At 37.7% G+C, this 27878-nt stretch overlaps 1 protein-coding gene across 5 annotated transcripts in view; it reads right to left on the reverse strand.

Annotated features, from left to right (window-relative positions):
- Positions 1-27878, reverse strand: part of LOC124722134 (inositol hexakisphosphate and diphosphoinositol-pentakisphosphate kinase) — a 577166-nt gene that overhangs the window by 148226 nt on the left and 401062 nt on the right. For all 5 annotated transcript variants that reach the window (XM_047247339.1, XM_047247338.1, XM_047247341.1 and 2 more), the window contains exons 19-20: positions 23551-23678; positions 12289-12406 (exon numbers count right to left, since the gene is read on the reverse strand). In XM_047247339.1, coding sequence (XP_047103295.1) covers positions 12289-12406; positions 23551-23678 — 246 coding nt within the window. The remainder of the gene's footprint in view (positions 1-12288; positions 12407-23550; positions 23679-27878) is intronic.

Raw genomic sequence — 27878 nt, forward strand, 5'->3', positions numbered from 1 at the left:
CACAGTCGTGTTACAAAATTATGTTTCATGATTTTGATCCTGGGTTATCGTCACACTGGCAAACAAATGGTGCCACCCTGGTGGTTACTCGACCACCGCAAGGATGTTGGGCGCTGCGCTCACATCATTCTGCGACAGCCTCACTTGTCTGATGAGGAGGCCTTTCAGCGTCGCACAGCTCGTATTATATTAGAAACTACACTGAAGAGCCAAAGAAACTGGTCCACCTGCCTAATATCAATGCAGGACCCCCGCGAGCACACATAAGTGTCGCAACATGACGTGGCATTGACTCGACTAATGTCTGAAGTAGTGCTGGAGGGAACTGACATCATGAATCCTGCAGGGCTGTCCATAAATCTGCAAGGGTATGAGGGGATGGAGATATCTTCTGGACAGCATGTTGCAAGACATCCCAAGTATGCCAATAATGTTCATGTCTGGGGTGTTAGGTGGCCAGCAGAAGATTGTTCCTGAAGCTACTCTGTAGCAATTCTGATAAGCTGACATGCAGGTTCCCTGGACTCATGAGGTTGTCTCCATACTCATACATGTCCATCTGCTCGACACAATTTGAAATGAGACTTGTCCGATTAGCAATATGTTTCCAGTCATCAACAGTCCAATGTTGGTGTTGATGGGCCCAGATGAAGCATAAAGTTTTGTATCGTGCAGGTACACAAGTGGGCCCATATTGATGATGTTTCATTGAATGGTTCACACGCTGACACTTGTTAATGGCCCAGCATTGACATCTGCAGCAATTTGCAGAAGGATTGCACTTCTGTCACACAGAATGATTTTCTTCAGTCATTGTTGGTCCCGTTCTTGCAGGATCTCTTTCTGGTCGCAAAGATGTCAGAGATTTGATGTTTTACCAGATTCCTGATGTTCACGGTACACTCGTGAAATGGTCATATGGGAAAATCCCCACTTCATTGCTAATTCGCAGATGCTGTGTCCCATAAGTTGTGTGCCGACTACAAAACCATGTTCAAACTCATTTAAATCTTGATAACCTGCCATTTGAGCAGCAGTAATCAATTTAACTATTGCACCAGACACTTGTTGTTTTATATAGGCATTGCTGGCCACAGCGCCATATTCTGCCTGTTTACATATCACTGTATTTGAATATGCATGCCTATATGAGTTCCTTTGGCACTTCCGTATACATAGGATCCATTAAGTCTTCTAGTAATGCTAAAAATCAATCATTCACTTTCTTGACTAATTAAAAAAGGTAAAAACAATTAAAAGCCCTGACTTCTTAAAAAATACGGATTATTGTTATGTTATACCATAATCTTTCTCATACGAGTGTTTCAGTTGCCTGTACTCCTCAAAGCTGTCTCTGAAACCACCTCCTGGCAATGCTTGCCATGTAATACCCATGAGCAACCTGTGGTATCACCCAAAGACTGCAGTGCTACAGCAAAGTCAGCAATGAGAATCAATACCACAGACATTAGCGAGGGCTCACTCTTGGCAACAGCAGCACCCTGTCACTCAGGTCAATATAGTGTCAAGCATGCAAGAGTTAATAACAATATTTGTTTATGGTTCATCTAAATTTTATAATTTTTTTGCTTTAAAATATTTGCTTATTGGTACTATATTTTCTATATATGTAAACTAAAGTGTACTATACTGGAGGTTGAAGTTCTTTGTATAGCATGCGACTACTGTATGTAAAATACTACGTAAATTTTTTATTAGATTAAATAATTTTCTGATGAGATTTTGTGTTTAAAAATATTTGTGTGTATAAACTATTCATGTTGATGTAAATATGGCAATTGTAAGAAATGGTCACGCTTAGGAACAATGTAAGAAATAGGTGTTATGTAAAAGCCAGTGTGCTTTTATTTAAAATAGAAGTGGCTCTGGGGAGTGGAAAAGGTGGCAAGTGCGAATTGGGGTGCTACCTAAAGCAAGTGTGGGGAGTAAGTCATACAGTCCGTAGGCAGCAGTGATTGTGCAACACCCTTGTGGAACAGGAGAAGCTTTGCCTGCAAATTTGCACAAAATTGCTTCGGATGAAGACTGCAAACGGCTTGCACCATACTTGCGAGTTGATGGGCTACTGTACATAAAATTGAACAAAGCCAAGAAGAGAAATTGAGCGCATACAGCAAAATACTTGCAGGCTGTACTGTGGGTAGCGTAGCTGTCGTAACTGTTTGCCACCCTCAAGCCTACAGCCACCAGATAAGATTTTTTTTGTATTTTACTTTTGTACAGCATGAACCATTAATTTAAACAGTGTTTTAATAATCATTCTTGAACTTTAAAGAAACTGGTTCACCCTGTTATTTCATCCTAATCATACAACTATATAGGGTTCCTTCCTGGTGTTTGATTAATCCGAGCATCCTGTTTTACAGAGGCACCATTTAAATTGGTTTTCTGTAAATAATGAGAAAGTTTTCTTAACTTTTGCAAAGTATTATAGTAAAAGTCTGCTTATGTAAATTTCAATCAGAGTGAAGCCAAGTTACTAAAATATGTTAAATGACTATACAGAGTTACCTCAAAGAGCAATAGCTTTTGAAAGTAAATTCCAGTACAAAGGAGGTTTTCTTGAAGTGAAATGTTCAGTATAAAAAGTGCGTGCTTTAGTATCTAAGCATTTCAGTATTTAAGTTTGTTGATTATGGATAGTGCTTTTCTAAAGGTACCCCTTTGGTGCTTGTTTGCTACATGTCATATATTCCATTTTTTTTTTAATGATATTTGTAGTCCCATATTCTTCCTGCAACTCCTTTAAGAATTTCAATATGATAATATCCCTAGTGAAAATGGCTAGATCATCTGCAAAGGTGAGGGAATCTACTCTAATATTACTTCTACCTAACTTGATTGATTGACCTATATTTTGACTTGACTTTTGCTTTCGCCATCCTGTAATTACCTAATGGGGAGAGTTCATCTCCCTGTCTAACACCAGTCTTTAATATCAATGGTTCAGAAATTTCTCCCATGAATGTAACTTTAGAGTTAGTGCCGGTTAATGTTTCCTTAATCAGCTTTAGAGTTTCATTATATAGCCCTTGTTTCTCTAAAATCTGGAAAAGAGATTCACAATCAACTGAGTCATAGGCCTTTTTAAAATCCACAAATGTACGTACAATATTGTTACTAGAAATCCTTTGGTACCTACAGATTAGTTTCAAATTAAGAATTTGCTCTGGACAGGATCTGTTTGGTTAAAGCCTTCATGGTACTCATGAACTTTAGGTTCTAACTGTTCTTGGGCTAGTTCAAGTAAACACTGCAATAGAATCCTGTATGTTAGCGGGAGAAGAGAGATCACTCGGTAATTATTAACATTGGTTCTGTCCCCTTTTTCATTAAATGGATGAATTAGGACAGTTTTCCAGTCCTCAGGTATTTTATCAGTTTTGCAGATATGTCCTATTAGTTGAGTGATCTCTTTTACAGTGTTAGGGAAAGCTGACTTTAGTAATTCTCCACTTATACAGTCTTCTCTGGATGCATTAATGTTTTTAAGTCTCCTAATGTGCTTAGTTATTTTGATTTCATCAGGTTCTTTAGAGTTAGGGTCAGTGTTATTAGTTTGCTGTGGTTGGAATTTATTCGCTGGTTCTGGACAGTTTGATAGTTTATCAAAATAATTAATCAGTACCTTACAATTTTCCTGGTTGTTATTAGTCGAACTGCCATTTTCATTTTTGAAACAAAGACTTTGAGGTTGGTAATCAGTGAGTTTTGATTTGCAAGTTTTATAAAAGTTTATTGTTTTGTTCTTTTGGAAGTCTTTTTTCGATTTCCAAAAGTTGGGCGTTTTCATAGTTCCTTTTAGTCTGTCCGATTAATTTAGATGTTTCTTTTCCTACAATTATAAAGATGATGTACATATTTTCTGTTTTGTTACTATTCCAATTTCTGAATGCCTCATACCTAGACTTAACTGCTGTTTCACAACCCATGTTCCAGCAAGGGCGTTTTTGTTTCTTTCGTAGCAGAATTAAATTTTGTGTTGTTTTGATGCACTTTTCTTTTACACTATGTCAATTGTTGAATTGTTTTTTGTCAAGTTTGCTTGTTAGAGATGGGCTTATTTTAGCAGTGTCAAATTTTGAGATAACACTTTTGTTTTGAAGAGTTTTTGAGGTCGAAGTTTTATTTTTATTCATGCTAAATAATGGTCAGAATCAATATTAGCCCCTTTCCTAACTTTAATATTTAAAAGTTTTTGTAGTTACGGTATGAAATTGCTACATCATCAATTTAAAATTCCCCAATAAATATATTGGGTGCCCACCAAGCTTTCTGTTTATAAGGGTTCTTTTTAATATGTGGTGACACAATTTTAAGGTTAAAATTTTGCATGTTTCAACAAGTAATTAGCCATTTAGGTTTGTCCATTTGTGTGCAGGAAACCCACCCACCATTTTCTTATATTTTTTCTCTTTACCTAATTGAGCACTAAAATCACCCTTTAAAATTTTAACATTGTTTGAGAGAATGCTTTCTAATGTTTCCCAAACTTTATTAACTTCTTAAGGTTTTTTTTATGGTTATCCTCATTGACTGGCATATGGGTGGTAATTAAAGTACATTTAAAGAAACTGTCATTACTCTTTTTATCACTGGGTTTTACCCCCATTATTAGATTTAAAATATTTTTGGAGACTGCAAAAGGACCTCCCAGATGTGGTGTATTATTAAGTATTCTTTCATCAGTTTTACTTTTTAAAGACAATAATTGCCAAAATCAGTGGTGTCACTGTCCATCATTCATGTTTTTTGAAGTGCCAAAATTTGAATCTTCTGTTCTTTTAATGCATCTCCCAATTTATGAAGTTTACTTGGTTGCAAAAGTGTTTGTATGTTAAGTGTTGCAAAAATTGTATTTGTTTTGGTTTTAAGTTGGCCAGAGAACTCCATCTACCTCTGTTGAATTACATTGCATTTTAACCTAGCCACCCAGAATTCGAAAGACCAGTTGCACCAGTAGTACTGGCAGTGGATTGACCATCTGGAGTAATACTGCGATTATCAAAAGGCTCCATGATGATTGTATACCTGGAATCAGGTGGGGCTGAGTAGACTCGCAGGGGAACTCGCAGAGTTAAGACTGGAACAGTTAGTTCCAGAATACACATTTCAGCTGCGTCACAGGGGAACACATAATGACCACATTGCCGCTTGCTACAAGACAGACAAAAAGTGGATTTGGTTTTGTTTTGTCTAGGTCCGGGACTGCTTATACTGTATTCGCAGCTGTCCACCATATCTGGTGGAACTTTTGTTATCTGCCACCTGTGATCTGTCCAATACTCAAGGCAAGGTCAGCTTCTTACACTTTTAGTTACAAAGTATTGAAGACTGGATTTTTATTTTTTATTTTACATGTCCACTTCTGTATCAAACTGAGGAGCAAATCTCCTAGGTCACAGAACGTGTCAGTACATGCAATTACAAAATAAAAGTAACAGATAAAATGAATGTATATGGACACAAAAAGAAGCTTATGTTAATGCAATCAACAATATAACACAGGGATCAGCTTAATTTTTCAAGCAACTCCTCAACAGAATAGGAGTGACCCATGAGAAAACTCTTCAATCTCGGTTTGAAAGTGTGTGGATTAGTGCTAAGATTTTTGAATTCTTGTGGTAGCTTATTGGAAATGGATGCAGCAGTATACTGCATACCTTTCTGCACAAGAGTCAAGGGAGTGTGATTCAAAAGTAGATTGGATTCCTGCCTGGTATTAACTGAGTGAAAGCTGATAATTCTTGGGAATAAGCTGATATTGTTAAGAAGAAGCAACAATAAAGAACATACACATTGAGAGGCCAATGTTAGAATACCCATACTAATGAATAGGGGTCGACAAGAGCTTTGCGAACTTACACCACTTATTGCCAGACCACCCATCTCTGAGCCAAAAACATTCTTTGACAATGCAAAGAGTCTCTCCAAAGTAAAATACCATACATCACAAGCAAATGAAAATAAGCAAAGTAGACAACTATTTGTGTTGAACTATCAATTACTTCAGACTCCATTCGAATAATAAAAATGGCAGCATTAAGTCTTTGAACAAGTTCCTCAAAGTGGGCTTTCCACGACAGTTTCTATCTATCTGAACACCTAGAAATGTGAACTGTTCAGTTTCACTAATCATATGCCCATTCTGTGAAATTAAAACATTGGGTTTCATTGAATTGTGTGTTAGAAACTGTAAAAACTGCATCTTATTGTGGTTTAACATTAGTTTATTTTCTATAAACCATGAACTTATGGCATGAACTGCACTATTTGAAACAGTACCGATGTTGCACGCAACATCTGTTACTACCAAGCTAGTGTCATGGTCATTGAGAATGACCTTTTGCTGTTTGTTGTTAAAGTAATAGGTGAACCAACTGTGAGCTACTCCCCGTGTCCCATAATGATACAACTTCTGGAGCAAAATTTTGTGATCAAAATAATCAGACGCCTTATTTAAATCAAAAGAGATGCCTATCATTCAAAACCTTTTGTTTAATCCATCCAGTACCTCTCAGAGAAAAGAGAATATAGCATTTTAAGTTGTTAAACCACTTCTAAAATCAAACTGTACATCTGATAGCAAATTATGTGAAATAAAATGATCAATTATCCATACATACACAGCAGTTTCAATAACTTTAGCAAACACTGATGGCATAGAAATAGGTTTATATAGTCTGTATTATCCCTTTCTCCCTTTTTATAAAGTGGCTTTACTACTGAGTGCTTTAATCGTTAAAGAAACTGACCATTCTTAATGGAAAAATTACAAATATGGCTAAGTACAAGGCTAACATGTGCAGCACAGTAATTTAATATTGTGCTACGCACTCCATCATATCCATGAGAGTCCTTAAGTCTTCAGTGATTAAATTATTGACTCAATCTCCCCCTTGCCAGTGTCACAGAGGAGTATTTCAGACATCAGTCTCGGAAAGACATTTTCCAAGAGAGTTATATGATTCCCTGTAGAAACTGGATTTTTATTTAATTCACCAGCAATGCTTAGAAAGTGATTGTTAAATACTGTAGATATATCTGACTTATCAATAACAGAAATATTTTTACTACAAACTTACTTTATATCATCGACCTTGTGCAGCTGACCGGACACTTCCGTCATGGCTGACCATATGTTTTTAATTTTATCCAGTGAATTAACTATTCTATTTGCATACCATATACTCCTTGCCTTCCTAATAACACTTTTAAGCATCTTACATACTGTTTGTAATGGGCTACTGTAGCTTGATAGTGACTACTAACATTTTGATATAATTCCTGCTTTGTTCTACATGATATCCTTATCCCACCAATCAACCGCCCAGGCTGCCTTTTACTGCTAGTATGTTGTTTAGAACATTCTAATGGAAAGTAACTTTCAAAGAGCATGAGAAATGTGTTAAGGAAAGAATTCTATTTGTCACCTATGTTATTGGCACTATAAACACTCTGCCACTCTTGTTCCTTAATGAGGTTTCAAAAACTCTTTATTGCCACTAGATTAGCTTTTCTACATAGTTTGTAATTATATATAATATTTGTTTGAGTACAAAAACCTTTTTTGTTTTAAAATTTGTGCACCATGGTCTGAAAGGCCATTCACCTTTTTACTAAAAGCTATCTAGTACTGAGGAATGAATAAAAATATTGTCTATGGCTGTGCTACTGTTCCCCTGCACCCTAATTGGAAAAAATACAGGCTGCATCAGAGCATATGAATTTAGATCTTCCAAATTCCCATTCTTGCACTATCACATACAAAATTAATATTGAACTCACCCCATATAACTAATTTTTGGTACTTCTTATAAAGTGAACCTAGAACCCTCTCTAACTTTAGCAGAAATGATCTAAAGTCACAATTTGGGGACCTCCAAATAACAACAATTAGAAGTTTAGTTTCACTAAATTCAACTACCCCTGCACAACATTCAACTACCCCTGCACAACATTCAAATACCTGTTCGCTGCAGTGCCATGATACATCTACGTACTCCAATGAAACACTTTTTTTCTTTTACGTACATGGCCACTCCCCCATTCTGCAAAGAACTCCTTGAGAAACAGCCAGCTAATCTGTATCCTGGTAAAGGAAGCCTGTCAATTTTCAAATTATTTAAGTGGTGCTCCAATAAACTGATAATGTCAGAGACAACACCTATAAGCAATTTACTAACTTTATCTCTAATACCACCTATATTATGATGAAATATGCTAATTCCTTAACTATATGGATACATGACCTCCTTTGAAGGCAATTCCTTTGTTAGAGAGACTTCCTTGAAGTAAGGATATCTAACAGCTGACTTCAGTCTAAAGAAGGTGCAGCTCTAACACCAACTACTACAGGAATTTTCCCGCGAGTGATCTCACCACCGCCCACTACACTGTCACCTATAAGCTTTGCCAGCCTCCCATTCCCATACTTATTGAGGTGCAGGCCATGCCTACTGAAATCCAATCTACTGATAGACTCGACTGGCACCACTGCAATATGAGCCATGTCCTCAGCCATCAGCACCTTCTCTAGTCCCATGTTAACACGCCTATTACCAGGTCACCCCCCTACATCATGCTCCCAATTCCTATCAAGACTATTCCCAGCCCCACCCACAATCACTACCTGATCCTCTTTCATGAATTCCTACATAACTCCCCTATGTTAACAGACACCTGAGCCAACCCTGCACTAGGCTTCACAATACTGGTGAACTGGTACTCAGTCCCCAACACATCCTGCAACTGCTGGCCCACACCTCTGCCATGTGATCTACCTAGCAGCAGAACTTTCTTCTTTCTGTTAGAATTTGCAACTGACTTAGGCTCCCTAACTGCTGAGGACTGCTGCATGTTTCCTACACCTACAGCTACAAGAGGCTCCTCTCCACTAAATTATGACAGTTGGTCAAACCTATTGGTTATACATAAAGTACAACTGTCTGAATGTCTCCTCCTCCTCCCCTCCATGTCTTCTTACCAACTGCCAGTTCTCATTCACACCGCCCTTCACCCTCCTCAACCCATCTAGTTCCTCCTTTGAACTTTGTAACTGCACCTAAGGGGCACAGATCTTTTACTCATGCTCCTCTATCAACTTATTTCTGCTACAAATTCTGCATTTCCAGGAGAGGATCACACTAGAATTACCACTAGCTTCCCCACTGTATTCCCCCCCAATGAAAATACATTGAACAGATCTGTCACTGAAGCCCACTGCTCACAAACCCACAACAAAGCCCACACTTCTCACTCATGGTAAAAGGTTAACGGTTACAGATAAAAACTAAATGTCTATGTTACCTAAGATCAATTACAACAGTAAAACTATTTAAAGAACTAAAAATAGTGATCTCGAATTTCACTCTCTACTAAGAAAGCAACTAAATTTATTAGTACTACTAAACCCCAAGTAATATCAATACCACAAAAACTTCACACAATTTCTTATATTAAAACTGAAAATTCAATGACCACTGGAACATTCAACAAAATTAAACATAATGAACAAAAGTTTTATTGAAATATTTCACTACAAACAATACGAAATTCCAGCTGAAGACTACTGTGCTAAATTGAATGAATGACCTCAACGCACAAACAACTCTGTAAAAACAGTGGACAAAAGTTTCTGAAAGTTTATTATACCATTATTTCACCAGAAACAGTATGAGACACCATTGAAAACTACTGAATTTAATATCTGAATAACAGTGCACAAACAACTTTGTCAGAACTTAGCTTAAGAATCGCTACAGCTGCAACCCAAAGCCCCGAAATGTAAACACACTGCTGATACTTCAATGAACTGTGCAAGCATACTCACAAATAACAAACAACTCGAATCAATAACACAAAAACTCCTTCAGCCACTGTTTAGTGACAGGTCTTTTATCTGTGGATTTCTAAGGAGACAGTTCTCGAAAGGGAGCACTGTCGCAGGTAAACATCGGAGGAGAATTCTGCTTCTCTATACGGGTACAGGGAGGGTTTCCCAAAGATATTTTTGCAGGAACCATGAGAGAGGAGGGTCTGGTGTACTTGCAGGACTACCAGATTTTGACATTGAGGTTATAAATACACCAGGTACTGCTCACAACCTTACCACAATAGTGCAAAGATCGATGCTGTTGAGACTGGATACAAACCTTCATTTTTTCTTTTTTTTTTTCCAAGCTTCAAAATATGATAGTTGATCTATAACTGCAGTTCATGGATCTTGCGTTCCATGGCTAGGTTAGCGCAATTTGGTGATCATGGAGGGTGGTCATTCCCACAAATGACAAAGAATGGTGGTTGCACAGATGTGAATTTTCATGAAGTGGCCAGCCACAGTCTCCACAAACTGGATTGAATGTTCACTGGGAAGACGTATGCCCAAAGTATTGGCATTTAAAACACAACATCAGGGGTGGGAAATATGGCTTCACATCACAGTCGTAACAGATGGTTTTTACCTTTACTGGAAGCAAATGCCGCCCCCCCCCCCCCCCCCAACCAAACGTGAGGATGAGTGTTCCAGTGCCCACATCATTGTTTTGTGGGCCTTGACATACACAATGTCCGACGTTGATCCTTCACCTTTCCAAATGTTGGTGCAGTTCTTCATCTGTCTGCAGCATTAGGTACTGGCATAAAATTAATACCTGTAATGTGCTGAGCATCTTATGGAATGTGATGGTAACAGGTACATCACCAAGTTGTTTACAAGAGAACACCATCCAGGACTGGGTAGGATCTTCCATCTTAATTAAGATAGAACCTCTTCACAATTTCTAATGGAGGAGAGTTTGCTAAAAATGTTTTCAGTATTCTACACAAAACGTTGGTGTAGTAGAGAGAAAGGCTCCTAGATCTGGTTGGATGCAGAACAGGAATTGAGAGGAGTAACTGTCTGCAACTCGCTCTGTTTCGCTTTCCTCTCATGGCGTAGCCATTGAGGGGAGCTAACAATTTTGGTCATTTCATGATACAAAGTATCTGCCACAATGCTGCCTACTCTGAACAAGGTCTCTCCCCACGGGCCCCACCCAGCTAGAGCAAGGGATACGTGGCATGATGACAAATGCCCACCAAAGACCTGGTGCCCCAAAGTGACAGGCACTGACAACTCAGTACACGGAAGGAGGTGGTAGCTCGGGCATCAATGCGCGATCACTGTGGGGTCATACAGATACCTGACAATCCCCCAACATGAACTGGCTACTGAGATGTGTGTCAGGCAACCTCTGCTGCATGGCTTGCATGATTTGTACAAAAAAATTTGAAAATCCAGATGTGGTGTCTGAACGTAAGTTAACCAAAATATGTGGTGTAAAATAAGGGAACCAAGTGGGAGAAGCCAAACTCTATGTTGAATGAGGAATCTCAGTTGTCAGCAGCGAATCTTTCCTAGAGAATAAGTCAGAGAAAAGATATTGTCAGTGTGTGAAACTGCAGCACAGAAAAAAAAAGAAGTACTGCAATGGCTTGGGGCAGCATGGTTGTCATGCACATTCTCAAAAGAGAGTTGTGAGCCTCCTGTAGGAGATTGTTTTAGTGAATTATTTGCTTCACTGTAGAATGTTTATACCTCTACTGGCTTTGACAGTCAATGGTAACCATTCCTGTCAACACACTGTTGCACCTCGAAGCTGACTGATCGCAATATTAGTAGCTCAGTTCAGGTTAAGTTAAGTATACTCTTGACATGGTGGCATACAAAAAGCCCAACACCTACCAACTTTGACATTGGAGTATCCCTTGCAATGGCCGCACACTATCTGGCCACAATTAGATGTACTGATACTGCGTACCTTGCCCACCCTGCAGTCAACGATCAGGTCGACAGCCAGTAAAAGGTCTAATGTCACCTCACTCACGTGGTAAATGAAACTATTCTATTTGCTGATGAGTTATGAGCAGAATTTCTTCAAGACAATGGCTATCTGTAATTCAGTTGCTCATGAGTGAAATTGCATTTATTGGTGAATACAAAATAATCTGAATGATTGCAATTATCCTTTCCATTTTTTTTTCACACGAATAACTGAAAGCACATAATGTAACCTGAACAAATGACTATTTGTTTCTAAATTTAACTAGCAAGTTCTTTTTTGGAAGGAGTTCACAAACATAAACTGTACAATTGTGGCAGTTTATTTTTGTGTTATTGTAGTGACTTGATCATTACTTCAGAAACTGCTTTTAATCATTAAATTAGTTTACTATTTCCTATTGTTACAGTGCTAAACATTTCAACATTCAATGAGAACAACTCACCACTGAAGGTGTGCTCCCAGTCTCATTTCTGCTGTGTGGCCTGAACCCTGGGCCTGGAGGCAAGTTTTTCTGAACACAACAATTGACACCAGGACTGAAATGTAATTCCACATGGAACCTGAAATAAATTTAAGCATGGGTTTTAATGCAAATTCCTACAATTAATTTTCATCTGAATATGCAACGAAGCTCTATCACTAACCACAGCAGGAACATACAGATAGGCTCCACATTGTATCAAAGTGATTACAAAACTAACATCACACCTAGGTAAACTGCAGCACACAAACACCTTGTACAAGACCTTGCGAGCGCGCGCGCGCCCACACACACACACACACACACACACACACACACACACACACACACACACACAGAGAGAGAGAGAGAGAGAGAGAGAGAGAGAGAGAGAGAGAGAGAGAGAGAGAGAGAGAGAGAGAGAGAGAACTGGCTCAGAAAGCTTTTTTGGCACTTTGTGACAATGCTATCTAAATCTTGTATATCACCTGGCAGATATTGGTGATGAAGCATTTTTCTTCTGGAGCAGTAACTTTCAATATATGTGAAATGTTCAATGTGTCTGACAACTGCACCTTTCCTATCTTTGTACGACTTTGTTCTTCTGTCACCTCCTCTTCTTTCTTTGGTTGCAGGTGACAAATTGTTCATGGCACTCTGACAAATTTTGTTGAGTCTTTGTTTTCCTTTTTTTCTGCAAAATCCCCATGAAAGTCACCCTACAATCCCAAATTCTTTCAGAAACTCCTTCACATCTTTTTGGGAATACAAAGTTCACGATTAGTTGCTTTCCTGACACTTTGTCCCCCCTACGCTCAGTTTTCAAGAAGAAGATATGGTGACTGTTGTCAAATATAGTTCCTCTGCCAGGCTCACTTACTTTCTTCATAAAAATTTTCATGGATCTGCCATACATCTGGCGTAGTGAGTTCCTTACATTTCAGTTTTCCAGCAGGATATTTACAGTTCAGCATCTGTGGAAACCCTTTCGTTTGGTACATAAAGATAGATGTAAAATAAAATTAATTAAAACCCAACTGATACTAGTTGTATGTCAAAGCAATGAAAAGTTCAGGATTATATTTTTAAGAACACTGAACTAATGAGAAAGGTGTTTGAATGGAAAATTATATTTTAGATTAGCAGAGGTTACCCAGCAATGAAGAGGTTAAGAAGAGGATAATTTATGTGACTAGGTAATTAATTCCAACAATATTAAATCTTCAACTAATAAATATTTGAATATTACTATAAGAAGTGTCCCTCCTTACCGCTTCTTTAACTCAACATTTTGTTACTATTGCTCTATACTACTTCATCTCTTCCTGGAACTACAGTTTGTTGTGGCCTCTTCCCTGTCATGATTAATATCATTCTCAGCACTATTTTCATTGGGCTTGTCGACATGTTGTTCAACAGTACAAGTTTCCTCTTCACTATCCTCATACATTTTAGACTGTCCTTCAATAAAACTGACCACAAATTCCTTCCAAAATCAGCAGTGGAAAGAGCGCACTGGCTGGTCAGTTTCTCATAAAACAATGTCTTCTCATGCTCTCCAATATTGCCAACCTAAACATTTTAGTCACAATGCTCAAAACCACAACTTTTATAAAGTGTAATATCCAGATCTGCATCCATATCCATTGCCGGCAGCCATGATATACTAAGATTTAGCCTCTTTTGCAACCAATTAGAATTTGGCCAGTTTTGCAACCCAACATGTTGAAGACATGGCCATCTTTACAACCACATGCAATTTTCTCACCTCATTTTAAAAGTCTTAGAGCTATTTCTGTGGCCTGATTGATAAAGCATTAGATAGATAGTGATAACTTGTACACAAGGGCAGCTCTAACTCAATGTTTGTTTTTTGGTCACAAAACCATATTTGCACCTGGGATACTCAAATAGTCCTCAAATTTCCCAGAAAATATAAGTAACACTAATATTCATGAAACACATGGATAGCTACATTTTATTGCAAAAGGTATTTACCTTATCATGAGTTTGTACCTCATTACAAAAAATGAAATGTGCATAAGGAATATTTTGGCTGGGAGTCCCTTTTTGGGGAGTTCGGCCACCTGCTGCAAGTCTTTTTTATTTGAAGCCACTTGGGTGACTTGCGTGTTGATGATGATGATATGGTGATGAGGAAAACACAACACCCAGCCCCCAAGTGGCGAAACTCTCTGACCTGGCCAGGAATCAAACCCAGTTCTCTTCACATGGCATTCAGCCACATGAATCACTCAAATATGGAGGCAGACATATCAATGGAAATCATAGGTGACAGAGACTCCAAAAGACCTCCCACATTTTGTCAAACTTGTTAGATTGAGAATTTACTGAAATAAGTAATATTTAATTTGTGTCATAATTTACAACTTCAAAACACAACTGTTTTGTATGGCCTCTAACACCAAAATTCTACTTACATTCTTATGTCATTAAATTAACTGGGCAGCGCTCAAAAAGTCACATTTTTAAGAAAACTAATTTTGTAATATGCTCTGTAGAGCAAGTGTCAGAAGTAGTTTCTAGCCAAAGTACTTGCGTGTTGATGATGATGATATGGTGATGAGGAAAACACAACACCCAGCCCCCAAGTGGCGAAACTCTCTGACCTGGCCAGGAATCAAACCCAGTTCTCTTCACATGGCATTCAGCCACATGAATCACTCAAATATGGAGGCAGACATATCAATGGAAATCATAGGTGACAGAGACTCCAAAAGACCTCCCACATTTTGTCAAACTTGTTAGATTGAGAATTTACTGAAATAAGTAATATTTAATTTGTGTCATAATTTACAACTTCAAAACACAACTGTTTTGTATGGCCTCTAACACCAAAATTCTACTTACATTCTTATGTCATTAAATTAACTGGGCAGCGCTCAAAAAGTCACATTTTTAAGAAAACTAATTTTGTAATATGCTCTGTAGAGCAAGTGTCAGAAGTAGTTTCTAGCCAAAGTACCTAACTATTAATGACCCAAACTAAATATGTATAATTGCACTAGAACAAAATTTATTTTATCCAAAAGAATTGTTAACATTTGATGTATTTTAACACTAATACTGTTTTCTGATAAACATCTGTCTAAGGAGATCATGTTATAGCAGATATAGTGATACTGGAAGTATTAGATATTCCTGAGGCAAAAGTGACTTGTAATGTGAGTGTCTTAATGAAAGGACATATTTATAATTGCTCCGTATTTGCAACTGCTGTGCAACATTGTTGAAGACTGTGGAATGTGTTACACTGGGTAGAGTTTAGTCTACCAGTGAATACCTACAGATACTATGACAAACTTCACAGCCAGTGTTTCTACTTGAGAGGCAGCAGAAGATACTTAATATACACTATGCGAAACCTTATATGACCTGGAGAACACACAATGCATTTTCAACTTGGGGGAGACCAACACAATGAAAAACATGTACAAATATTTCACTTTTATCCAATTAGCTAACCTTGCACCAATGTAGAATGTAATACAAATTCCATGACCTGTGAGTGCACTTGCGGGTTCCAGACAAGAAAGCTGAATGATGGTTTAACTGATGCTGTAACCATTATTTTAATGTGTAGACATTAATAAATTCCATTGCCTGTTGCAGAAGAGACCTTTTTTTTAAATTTTGTCATCAAGAGCAATGAGGGTTATTAACAGCACCAACATGGACAGCTAGCTGAAATGGCAGCTTTAAAAAGATTAAAAGTGAAGCCTGAAATATGGATATCTCTTTTAAAAGAGACAATTAAAGTACACTTCTAATATTTTGCCATATTTCAGTGCTGTGCTTTGTGAAAGTAGGGAACAGTGTCCATGACTGTATATGTCTATATTTTAATTTTTACAGATAGTGGCAGCCAAATCTTTGGATGTGGTTTACCTACCAATGTCATTAGAAGGCATTAAAAGGGAATTGGATGAGGGGTATGTGGTAGAACCACATCAAGGAACTACAGAAACAATAGCACTCAATGCATCAGTTTTAGTGTAAGCAGGTGTAGATCAAAGTGAAAGCAATGTGGAATTAAGTTTACAAAATGTATTAGTGCAAATGTGTAAACAGATTAACATGATTTCAGAGTTTCCAAAGAACTTTGCAAATAAGATGATAGACTTCTGAGCATAGAAAAAAAAAGTTCTAAATGAAACAAAAACATTAAGATGTTAGATAACACAATTTTAGAAAGAAACAAAGACTTTAAGGAGGTAGACCAATGAATTTTGATGACAAAAACTGAACTTTCTAATAAAACTGAGAAAGTCAAAGAGGAGTTACATAACCTAGTAGCTGCCATTCCATAAACAGGTAAAAAAACTGGATAAAAGAGTGGGAAGTGTAGAGGGAAGTGTAACTGCAACAACAGAATCCAGATTGGATAAAGTAGGACTGAAAGTTACTGAAGTAGAAAATGACATCAAAAAGGAAATTCTTACTGTAGAAGCTTAAGATAAAGATTAAACTGAAACTGCCAGGATCTTTATTAGCTACCTCACTTGTACAATAAGCTGTCTTACAAAGCAATATTAAGACAACCATTACCATGACAAAGTATCATTACTAAAAATACTGACACTAAAATTACAGCCTAAAAATACACAAGGACCATCAGTGATAGAGGTATTGGCAATGCCTTTCATTTTATTCTTTGCAACACTCACTCCAGTGCCACTCTTTGTTTCTATGTTAATAATGCTATTGAAAACAGTAGCATGGTGATGTGTACATCGATGACACTCTAACGCAGCATGGCACAGTACCATATGGGTTTTCTGATTCTGTAAAAGAAAACTGTCTACGAGTTCTGGCTGTATACGCATGCATGTGGTACACCTCAATATGATTTTTATCGCATGTTGCAATTCCATGTAGACATTTAATCTTGAACATAGCATTGCCAAGCCACTCCATGATTATGGCTGGTGCCCATGTCATTTTCTCATGCCTGTACACTGAAATGGGTACCAGATCATTCAGTTTTACAAAATTTTCTCTTGACTATTGTTGAGGCTCAGCATGTGAATTCACAGGTGGTTATAAATTGACAGTGTTTTGTTCCATGGAGTTTCTCTGCCAGGGATTGTGCACCATGTGGAGTGGCTCTGTACTGAGAGAGGAAGACTGATAAAGCATTGCATTTGTTGTACTGTTGAACCAGCTTTGTCATTTATGATTTTGAAAGTTTCTACAAATCTTTCAGCGAGTCCATCAGCCTCAGAATGAAACAGTGCAATCCTGAAGTGTTGGTTTCATGAAATAGTTTAAATTCCTAGGAAGAAAATTGTGTGCCAATGATGATAGATTTTGGCAGTCCATCAATACAGAGGATCTTTGATAAAGCCTGAATAGTCTTAGCTGAAGATATCTATGACATTTGTATCACAAATGTAACTTTGGAGAAATCACTGATGAGAAATGGTCCAGCAAAATCAATATGCACTCATGACTGGGGTTCTGATGCCTGTGGACATGGAAATAATGTTGAGGCAGAACTGACATATTTCTGACAGATGTGGCATTTGGTCAACATAATTTCAGTGTCTTTGTCAATACTTTTTCCAGCAGCACTGCTCTCTGGCGATGTGTTTGAATCAAACTTTTTACCAATGGCATTTATGTAGTATCTGTAGTACCTTAGATCTAAGCACTGCAGGAATAATTATGCGTGTCTTACCTGATTCTGAATGTATCAAAATGACATCTCATGTTCCATTAACACTTTAATATTCAGCTGATTAAGTAATTTCTTATCATTAGGACACTCTGAATATACTGTTGATCTTAGACAAAACAGGATCCTTGTGGACAAACTTGGCAATTATATTGGAGTTTATTGGGAAATTTCCCAGTGTCCTGCCTACTGACATCTACTGGAAAGCATACATCAGCTGATGAGTCAAACTTTTTGTTTTGTCCTATTGGCAGAAAATAAAGCAAATTTGCTTTTGCTTGTAGTGCTGTGGACTTTAATATAATTTCAAAGTCATAATTCCGCACAAGAAGTGCCATGAACTGCAAACATTGAGCTGTCCATGTATGAACAGCATTGCTCAGACCAAATGTGGCTGCTAAATATTTGTGCCTCTGAAGAGCATAAATTTACATCCATAAATTTAATCATGAAACTTCTTGATTGCAATTATAATTGCAAGAGCAGCCATCTCAATCCGACTGTAACTTCTTTGCACCTCTGAGAGATTATTTGAAGCAAACACAACTGGTCATTGAAAACCACAATGTTGATGCAAAAGAATGTCACCTATGCCATAGTCTCAAGTATCCGTGGCAATTGTGAGTACTTTGCTCAGGTCATATGGTGTAAGGCATTTGGCGTAAAGAAAACATTGCTTCAATTTGTTAAATACACATAGGCATACACTATTCCATTTCTGTTTGCTATCTTTACATAAAAATCTGTGCACTTGTGCACTGATAGAAGCTATATGAGAGAGAAAATTCTCAAATTAATATATTTGCCCTAATATGGAATGTAACTGCTTGACGTCCTTGGGAGACAGAGGGATTTTAATGGCATCAGTGAGTTACAATGTCAGCTTGATGCAAAGTAGAGACAGTACTTCACTTCACTTTCAAAGAAGATGCACTTATCTTGATTACATTTCAAATTTTCAGCTTGTAGAATTTTGAAAACAGATTCCAATTTCTGCAAGAGTTCCTGTTGAGTTGTACCTCGGACAATAATGTCCTCAAGATAGTTCACAATACTCACAGCTTCTGAATTAATTGTTCTAAATACTGCTGGAACAAACTCGGTGGGCTGGCTATTCTGAAGGTTAGCTGTCTGTAATGGTAGAGAATGAACAGAGTATTTACTACCATAAATCTCTGTGTGTCTGAGTGGAGATTTGCAAATATGCTTCTGTAAGATCCAGTTTGGCAAAGTACACAGTACCAGCCAATGTTGGCTTGGGAATAGGATGTGAATCAATAATAGGCTGACAATTAACCATCAATTTTAAATATCTGCAGATATGAAGTCAGCCAATCAGTTTTTGTACAACTAGAATTGGAGTTACCCTTTGGCTATTGGTTATAGCTTTGATAACCTAATTCTGTTCAAGAGGGTTGAGTTCCTGCTTTACTTTATCTTTTAATGCAAAAGGAATGTTGTGTGCTTTGCAAGATTTCAGTACTGCATTCAGCTTCAGTGTAATGTGTGCCCTGTAACACTTGATACTACTTGTTGCTTTGGAAAAAAAAGTTGTCATATTTTTGCAACAACTGATTTTACTTTCCATTCAGAATTCAGCTTGAATTTTGTTCATTTCCTTGTTAATGGCAAACCCCAAAGCAGTCATAAGATCCAATCCTTTCATTAGTTTATTTGAATTTACACCAATGATTGTACCCTGTTTTGTAAAGTATTTATACATAAGTGAATATCAATTTTTTAAAGTCTATTAGCTATGGCATTCCTAACCTTCAGTATGCCTGCAGATTAAGAAGTGAAATTGAAAACCCTGTGTCAATTTGAAAACTCAGTGACACTTTGATAATCTAAGAGTTAAATAGTGACTTCTTATTGGCTTTAAAGACAGCATTCACATGATGTTTCATATTTGAAAGTTTTTGGATTTGGACATGTTCGTTTATGAAAAATAATTAAGTTTTTGCTATTAACCAATGCGGTATGCTTAAGTGTCTCCTGTTTTTGTCAGTTGTGCTTCATTTTGCATACCTCAGCCCTAAATGTGGTCTTTTTACAACAATTACAACATCCATTACAATAGAAAAAAATTGTTCCTTTTGTGGTTTACGCCACAGTGTGAACAAGACTGCAATTTTGTATTTCAAAACTTGTTTTCTCACTGTGTCAATTGAGGAATGTGCATGCCTTGTTATTTCCAGGTCTGGTCCCAATGATTGCTTGGCAGTGGCTGGCTGTTTACATGTAATGAATTCATCAGCATCTTTACAATGTATTGCTTCTGCAGATACATGCAACTGTTCATGTGTCCAAATCAAAGGCAAGAAGCATTGCAGAGACAAATTTGTTAGAATAAACAGGTCACCCTTTAATTTATTGCCAGGAGAGGGCATGATAATTAGTGAGTCATCGTAAGATTCCTTACTCTGTTCATTTTTACAATGAAATTTACATTCCTGCATCAGTTTCTGTAATTGAGTAATCCACTCTACATATCTTTGATTTGACTTCTTGAAACATTGAAAAAAATTTGTGTCTGGCAACATGAACTTGTAAGTCAAAATATTTCACAAGCAGGTCTTAAATGTCAAAGTAAGAGAGGTAGTCACTGGTTCACAAGTATGTGACAATTTCTGAAGAGACTGAAATACAGTGGGGCCTGCATATGCCAATCCTCATCATCAGATATCTGACGTGTAGCACAGTGTTGCTCTAGTCACTGGATAAGCTGTTCCAAGACTCCACATTGCGATTGAATGTCAGAAAGCGTGGTGGTTGAATTTGGTTGTCATACTTGTGTCCTTTAAGTCAGGTCAAGAATGTTGTCAAGAGCTCCTGAGTTGCTGAGAGTTGTAGCAGTACATTTAGGTCTGGTTGTAGGACAAACACTAGTTTGGCCATGTCTGAAAAATATGCTGAGGACAGTTTGCAAAATTCACTAAAATCTTCCTGGAAAGGAAGAATCATAGTGTAGAAATACACAGTGATGCCACAAATATCAAACTAAAGAATCACCAAATGGTGACAAGAATGCTGTGGGTTTCCACTGATCACTAATTTCCAGTTTTTTGTCTTGTCACCAAACATTGAGTATTGGTGAAAAGTTGTCAATAATCTTTAAAGTTTTCCACATCGCCAAAATGTTGACTGGCAAAAATTTTCATCAGCACCAAAAAGTTGTAAACGCAGTAACTGAATGCTGCTACTGATTCAACCCAACCCTCCACAGTAGCAGAAAACTGCCGTAGTTCATAATTTAGCCATTACACAATTGCTAATTAACACTGTTTCACAGGATGCACTAAAACAGAAATATGGTAACAGACTAAGAAATAACAAACAACATTTATTAAGTGTATATTACAAAACGGTACTTAAATTTGATGTATGGCACCAGACGACCTAAACCAGATAAAATGATATCCAAACAACTTTGCTGTCCCTTGGCAATCTAAGATATTGTAAGTATCATTGAACGTAACGTTGAAGACACTCTGCGTTGCTCCAAGTTCTCCATAAATAGTGTCTGCTAAGTCAGAAGATAAGTCTTCACAGTACCATACTGAGCGGTGCGCAGTCTGAATTGAACTGTCTAGCTGCTAGTTCTTGACTGTCTGTGGCATGTCTTGTTTTTGTGCTTGCCGGCAGAAGCATTTCTCATGTCTGCCAGTACGAGGTGGAAGCAATACATTCTGTGGTTGACAGTATTCCCTATTGACTGTGCACCCTATCGGTGAATGTATATGATGTGCATGGAGGAAGCGGTGCAGGTGAAAGGCAAAAACTTGTGCTTCAAAAATCATTACTTGATGCTGAATCCAAGTCATTACTTCATTTGGTTATAAGGAACTAATGGTTTGCCAAATAGGCTGCAAATGAGAAATTCATATGGCATTCACATATTAGAATACCAGGAGAAAATGTTGCCAGCTTTTAATCAGCTTTAGGATATGATGGTGATAGACACACAAAATGAGAAAGAAAATTAATCCGGGATTAAATATAAAATGAAACAAATTACATGAACTGACTGCACCTGTTATCGCAAGAATAACTTACAGCAGAAAGACCTGTTGTGGTGATAGTACCAACAGGTATCATTATATTGCAGGAAGAGCAAAAGTTCAAGAATCAGACTGAATTGTAATTGTGCTCTTTTATTTATGTATATTTTGCTTTTGTTACACACAACATGAACCCTATAAGATAATGCCATCTGTTCAGCACTGTTCTGTGCACATTTTGATGAGAACTTCAATTAGAAGATGCATGTTACTGCCACTCTCAAACAATTAAGTTGAATTACTTTTGTTCTTGATATAATTGGGCTCTTGGAAACAAATGAATCAACCTCCTGACAAATTTTGCACATTTCCATTCAATAATGTCTTTTAGAACAGTTTTCTGTTACGATGTTAAAAATTATCAGGGATAATGGCAAAGAGTAAATGCATCAATTTGAGGTAAGGGAACCTGGTCTAGAAACAACTGAGTTATAAGCCAAAATCATTCTGATACCATCGACACTGAAATTCCTGTACCGGTACTGTTATGGCTAAGATTGCAGGACAGGCAACTTTCAGAGGTGGTAGTATGGACCAAACCAAGAAAAAAATGTCTAGTAAATATGGGCTCTAATATGCATACCTTAAGATCTGTGAGCACATGTTCATCTTCGTTACTGTGAAACCCCTCTTCTACTGAATAAATGACTAAAGCTCTTAAGATAGTCATTTTAGAGTCCATATATACTGAACATTTTTTTCCTTGTTTGTGTCCATACTACCTCCTCCAAAAATATGGAAACCAAAGATCTTGCAGTAGAAGATGTGTGTTTCACAGTACTGACAATGAACAAGTGGTCATAGCTCATAAGGTATGCATTTTACAGCTTATGTTTACTAGACATTTATTCCTTGTTTTGGTCTATACTATCATCTATGGAAATTGTCTACCTTACAATCTTAACAAGAATAGTACTTGTACAAGTATTCCACTGTCAGAGGTATAAGAACAATTTTTGACTCTGTCGTTTCTGGACAAGTGTCCCTTACCTCAAATTGACACAGTTACCCTTCTCTATCATCCCCAAAAGTTTGTAACATCAACACAAAACCACCCCGTATATTTGTATTGCTGTGGTCTTACGGCATCTCTGACTGTGGGTCTTGGTTACAATAATTCATTCACTATGTGGTTCATAGCAGTTAATTTGCACTCCTATTTTCTCATTTCTTACTAGATGTACTGCTGTGTAGACCTCTAACACCAAAATAAGACTATGTTCCATACAATAAAAACATTATTCAGAGTCAAAAGGAACTTTATGGCTATTTATCTGCATTATAAACCCAACTCATGAATCCAAACTACTAAATCTTTAAATATTATGAATAAACAAAGTAAAACAAATAAGCAACACTGAGACTGAAGCAGTTGTTAGTTGCACACTGTTCAAGAGGAACCAAATTAAATTTAAGGACAAGCTAACATGAGAGAGAGAGAGAGAGAGAGAGAGAGAGAGAGAGAGAGAGAGAGAGCAGTATTACCTTTCTTCTGAAGATGGGTCTTTAGTTGGATCTTCATACAGCATAACTACAATTTGGGACATATAATTCAGTTCCGAGACCATGCTAACATACTCCATTGCCCGGCGCCATTGTTCATCTTTTTCAACCTACAACAGCAGAAATCATTTCAAGGTACATATATATGACATCCTTATGTTTTTTAAAAACGTATCAATGACACTGAAGGTTAATTACAACACAGTTACCTTCATAAGTTGAATTGCTGACCAGACATGCAGAGTATTCTGGAATATATTGAAAAAACTTCACTCTTACCTCTGAAGTTACTGTTGCAGTCCTGTTTACATACCTAAAAGGAGGAACCTGAAAAGTTTTGTTAGTTGGCAGCACTGACAAAATGTGTGTGTGTATTTTTTATGAGAACAACAACATATTTAGAGGTTCAGTTCAGTGGCACTGAGACAAGCACATTTTAACAATATTCTTTTTATTAAATAAGATTAGATTAGGTGTACTTTTAGTTGGCAGTTGATCCATAGTTAGCAGATCCTCTGGCAGTGGAACATGTCAGAAAAGAAGAATGCACGATAAATGTTTACAAAATATGAACAGACATGCTAATGTACCTTCCACCGTTCCAAAATGAAATTTCCCTTGTGGATGAGGAATTGATAGGATATAAAAAGTGTCACTTAATATTAAATGTTCAATACACTTCGGTGCATATCATAATTCATAGGCTATTGTAGCCACATATCATCAATAAAAAAAGAAATAAAATAAAAAAAAACCATTTTGCAGCACTTATTTACAATGTTCACATTATTGCACAAAACTGATCCAGAAGTCAGATTGTACGCAATATTCACATTATTTTGTATTATTAATAACATAGACATATCAATCAGTTCTGCTAAGAAATTCATCAATGGAGTCGAAGGAGTTGGCCACCAATAAATCCTTTAGACTCTTCTCAAAATGAACTTTATTATTAGTCAGACTTTTTACAGCTGTTGGCATGTTACTGAAAATGTTTATTGCTGAATAGTGGACACCTTTCTGAACCAAAGAAAGTTATGTCAGATCTTTGTACAAGTTATTTTTATTTCTAGTATTGATTTCATGAACTGAGCTGTTGGTTCAAAACAAAAGATTTATTTTTAATGAGAAATTTTATTAAGGAATAAATTTATTGGGAAGTGGTATACAGTATTCCCAGTTCATTAACAGCCATCTGCAGAGTGTTCTTGAGTTCATACCACATATAATTCATACTGAACATTTTTGGCCTCAAAAAAATTTTAGCTTGGCTTGATGAGTTACCCCAGAAAATAATCCTGAATGACATTATGGAATGAAAGTAAGCATACTATGCCAGCTTTTTTATTTTTATACCACCTTTGTCTGACAACATCATTCACATAGCAAACAGAGATTTGTTTAGGCACTTCAGCAGTTCTCCTCCCAGTGAAATTTATTGTCCAGCTGTAATCCCAAGAATTTTAACAGTGTCAACTTCTTCCATCTGCTCGTCATCATATTGTAGGGATATGCTGGCAGAAAGGTTTTTACAAGTTCTGAACTGCATATAGTACACTTTTTCAAGGTTTAGTGACAGAGAATTGGCTACAAACCATTATTACTGTCCATGAAAATTTATTAGGTGACCTTTCTAGAGCTATACTTTATTTACTATGTATTGCAATGTTTGTATCACCTGCCAACAAAACAAATTTGTAATCTGATACTGTTACTGATGAAAGGTCATTGATATACTCAAGAAAAGGTTTGGGGCCCTAAGGTGAAGTGTTGTGGAACACCATATATTAAAATTTCCCAAGCTAGATGATGCCCGACAGCTTAATATATGTCTCTTTCATATTGACACCCTTTGTTTTCTGTCGGAACCAATTTGCAGCATTTCCTGTTACATTGTAATATTCTAATTTACTTAAAAGTGTACTATTCAATGACTCACAGCAATAATATTTGTTTACAGCAAATGAGTGTAGTTTACACTTAATATTATGTCGCAGAAGAAGCAGTGTAGTGCAGTCCCCGTAGTGTAGTGGTTATGATACTAGATTGTTGCATGGAGGGTTGCGAGTTCAAAACTCACCTGAACCGAAAAATTTTAATTTCTATATTCGGTTTGAGTACATTCTAGAAGTATCCACAAATGGCAAGCATAATTGTACTGGAATGTTCTGTAGCTTTATATATACCATATGTGTTCTGGAGGGAAGCAGTTCGCTCTGTGCTCTTGTATGTGCAAGTGCTGAATAAACCTCCATTAAGTGAAGTTAATGTTCATCATTCATCTACTTACACCTTCCTCTACATGACATTATTCTGGTGGAGACGCTGGGTATTGGAACTTGCGATACCGTGCATTATCGACGACACAGTGGCCCCCACCAGGCCACAACAGAGTCGCTGTTTATGTGGCGAGAAACCCGAGTTCGAACCAGATTCAACAGATCGCAATCTATCAGAGACAGAAGAAGAAGAGGACGTCACGATGACAGCAACTGTGTGCCATCACATGAGACATCCTTTCGGGTTCTCTGGTGATTATGGCCAAGACCCAAATAAGTGGCTGAAGGTATATGAGTGTATAGCCAAATTTAACAAATGGGATGACACCGTGTGTTTGGCTAATGTATTTTTCTACTTGGAGGGCACTGCCAAGTGATGATATGAGAACATCGAGGAGAAGTTCACAAGTAGTCCAGGTGGAACTGCGCAAGTATTTTGAGGACACACAATGACAGAAGTGCAAGGCTGAAGATAAATTAAAGTGCAGGGCACAGCGTCCACGAGAAACGACAACATCCTACATTCAAGACGTCTTGAAGCTGTGTAAAATAGTAGATCCTCGAATGAAGAAGGAAGATAAGGTTGCACATCTCATGACGGGTGTTGTTGAGGACATGTACCAAGCCCTACTCCTGAAGGGGGTTTTGACAGCAGACGACTTCAAAAAATGGTGCCAGTATATCGAGACAATGCATCAAAAAAGAATTACATGCGAGAAGTTTAAATGGTTTCCAAACGTCATATTGGTGTCTGTGATGGAGGAAGAAATTGATTTCACAAGTGTTCTTTGTGAGATAGCAAGAGAGGAACTTCAGAAGGCACTTGGATTGCACGGTGAGCAGAAAACCGAGATGCTTAAAGAGGTCATAAGGGAGGAAGTGGAACAGACATTGAACACAATCTCTCGTCCCTCATTTCCCTTTAAGACATTAAAAAAGTCGAGACCCAGGCAAAGTTACCTTCCTACAATTCCACATGAGGAACCTGTTTGGGCACCAAGGAAGACTGATATCTGGAGGACCCAGGATAACCAACCAGTGTGTTTCCACTGCAGACGACCGGGACATGTGGTGCACTATTGTCGAGAAAGGCAGTGCGTATTTGATGATGCCCACACCAGAAGACAGCTGACGTCAACTCCAGGATGACGAAGATGAACAAGAAGATGTGGGTGCAGGATGACGTAGGTCTCCATCACCGCAAGCTAGCCACTGGACAGGACGCTCCCCAACACACCGATCAAGGTCTCCACCACCGTTTAGAAGCTCCAGCCTATCATCTAGCTGCCACAACCTGGAAAACTAAAGGGTGTGACCTTCCTGGGAAGTGAGGCCACCGAAGAGAAAAATCCTCTGCTGTTGATCAACACAAACATGATAGGAAACTATGTTGATATCCTCATGGATGGCTGACCAGCCCAAGTTCTTGTGGACTCTGGAGCATCACATTCAGTCATTTCGGGGAAGTACCATCACCAGTGGCAGAAAACCGTATTCTTTTCAACATAACATCTCTGCTGAAGGAGGCTAATGGGAAATATGTAAAACCTACAGGAAGATGTCATTCATGTGGGTCTAAGTGGTCATACACAGCCCTTAGTATTCATGGTCTTACAAGAGTGTAGTCATTACGTCATTCTCGGATGGGACTTTTTGAAAGTTTCTCAAGCAATTATAGATTGTGGTCACTCGAAGATTATGCTAGATGAGACGAGATACTGTGGACAGGAAGACGCGCACCCACACGTGTGGAGACTGTGTGTGCTGGATGAAGTGATCATTCCCACAGTCAGCACTCAAAAGGTAGCTGTCATGTGTCATGCCATGCATCAACCCATGGATTTTGTAGTGCAATGTAAGAGAAACATACCACTGAAGAACAACTTGGTCATCCCAGCCTCTGTCGTCTCGTTTAAGAATGGATTTGGTGAATTATGGATAGTTAACTGTCACCGAGAACCGCAGATCCTTCCAAGATGCATGTGCATAGCAAATGCTGAGCTGTTAATTGCAGAACAGCTGAGCATC

The sequence above is a fragment of the Schistocerca piceifrons genome, chromosome X (genome assembly GCF_021461385.2).
Source record: "Schistocerca piceifrons isolate TAMUIC-IGC-003096 chromosome X, iqSchPice1.1, whole genome shotgun sequence".
Lineage (NCBI taxonomy): Eukaryota > Metazoa > Arthropoda > Insecta > Orthoptera > Acrididae > Schistocerca > Schistocerca piceifrons.